The 1674-nt window shown below is 32.7% G+C and overlaps 1 protein-coding gene across 1 annotated transcript; it reads left to right on the top strand.

The window, feature by feature from the left end:
• The first annotated feature begins 434 nt into the window (after positions 1-434).
• Positions 435-1171, top strand: LOC17897586. Its single transcript, XM_006305694.2, has one exon. It carries the CDS (start codon positions 578-580, stop codon positions 1016-1018), a length of 441 nt encoding a protein of 146 aa, XP_006305756.1. The 5' UTR covers positions 435-577; the 3' UTR covers positions 1019-1171.
• Positions 1172-1674: the final 503 nt, after the last annotated feature.

Here is a 1674-nt window from a genome sequence, read left to right as displayed (position 1 = left end):
ATCATTAGTGTAACAAAACCATTAGCATCAACCATTGAGTATGAGTTGTATGATGTCATATATTAAGGATAATATAGTAATTTTCGAAAACCCAAGTACTTAAATCTGAAGTTTAGTAGGCACAGTACTTCTTTCCGAAAGGCATCCGTATTTCTATACTTTTTTTTGTAAATAACTCTTCATACAAATGTAGTAGATAAGACAAACAAAAAAAAAAAGGAAAATAAAAAAGTAATTAATGAATACGAATCTAACGTATACATACAAAATATATATAGGAAAGAGCAAAGCGGGGTCCGCACTCAACGCCATTATGATGACATCATCATATCACCACAAGGTTAGAGTAGTCTCTACGTTTCCTTGTCTTCTCTTATATAAACCCCTCTCCTCTCTTCTTCTTCTTCTTCTTCGTACTGTTCTCTCTTCTTCCTATTATTCTTCTATTAACTCTCTTAATTCTTCTTAAACCCTTAAATTTTTTTGTTTGTAACATTCTTAAACCCTTAAATTACTTTTCTTTATTTCTAAAACCCATTTTTTTAAAATTGAACACAACTGAGTTTCTTGAAAAATTATGTCGGAAGAGTTCGACGAATCTGAGATTATTTTCTCTGATAATTACTTCCCGATTCGCCGGAGAGAAGACGGCAATGAGAAAGAGAATCTTCCGGTGAGTTTCCGGGATAACTCTGAGGTAATGAGGAGCATTAACAACAAGTCAAGAATAAGGAGCAAAACGACGCCGTTGCCGTCGCCGTATTCGAGTTCGGTTCCGGTGAATATACCGATGATGAGGAGGTATTCTTCGTCGTCGTCGGATGAGGAGGATTCCGATGACGACGGAGGGAGGAGGAGGAGGATGATAGAACCGCCGCATTTGATAATAGGAAGGAGGGTGGAAGGAGGACAAATGGCGTTTTCCGTTTGTACAGGTAACGGAAGAACTCTTAAAGGACGAGATCTCAGCCGTGTTCGTAACTCCGTTCTCAGGTTAACCGGTTTTTTGGAAGCTTGATCGGACCGAACCCGGTTTTATTTTTCGATATTCCATATTTTTTTTGTTTTGTTTTTTTAGTTGAAGTAATCAGCGATTCTCGTAATTGTTTTGTCTTTTTAGGGGGGTGTTATTCAACCTTGTATTTTAATTGATTTGGATGTATTTCAAAATTTAGCGTTATTTAACGATGAATTTTAAAAACCACAATAAAATCTGCTGTTATTGGATTTAACATTTGTTGGATGTATTTTAAAGTATTTTAAAACAAGCGTTATTCAATTTTCAATGGATTTTGTTTTCTTTAAGATTTTAATGTATTTTACATCTAAAACACGTACAAACACAATCCTAACACTTTTCAAAAGATTTCATCTCTTTCATACTAAATCCATCTTAATTGTATTTAAAGGCTATTGAACTTTAAAATCCACCCGTAATTAAAATCCTTTAAAATTCTCCATCCAATAACAAAGAAAAATGTCAAAGGAAAATGTCAAAAATAAAAAAAGAAGAACATTTATGTCCTTGTTTATTCTTAATTTTGATTCCCTTTATGATTGTAATAGTTATAAAAAAAAAAAAAGAAAAAAAAATTCAAGTTACTTTTGATTAATATAATTGTTCTTTCATCAATTCTTCTTTCCTTCTGAGTAAACTTGAATACGTTATTTTTT

Source organism: Capsella rubella, unplaced genomic scaffold, assembly GCF_000375325.1.
Source record: "Capsella rubella cultivar Monte Gargano unplaced genomic scaffold, Caprub1_0 scaffold_1, whole genome shotgun sequence".
Lineage (NCBI taxonomy): Eukaryota > Viridiplantae > Streptophyta > Magnoliopsida > Brassicales > Brassicaceae > Capsella > Capsella rubella.
Note: the sequence above shows the minus strand (reverse complement) of the source record. Positions and strands in the feature narration are given on the sequence as shown.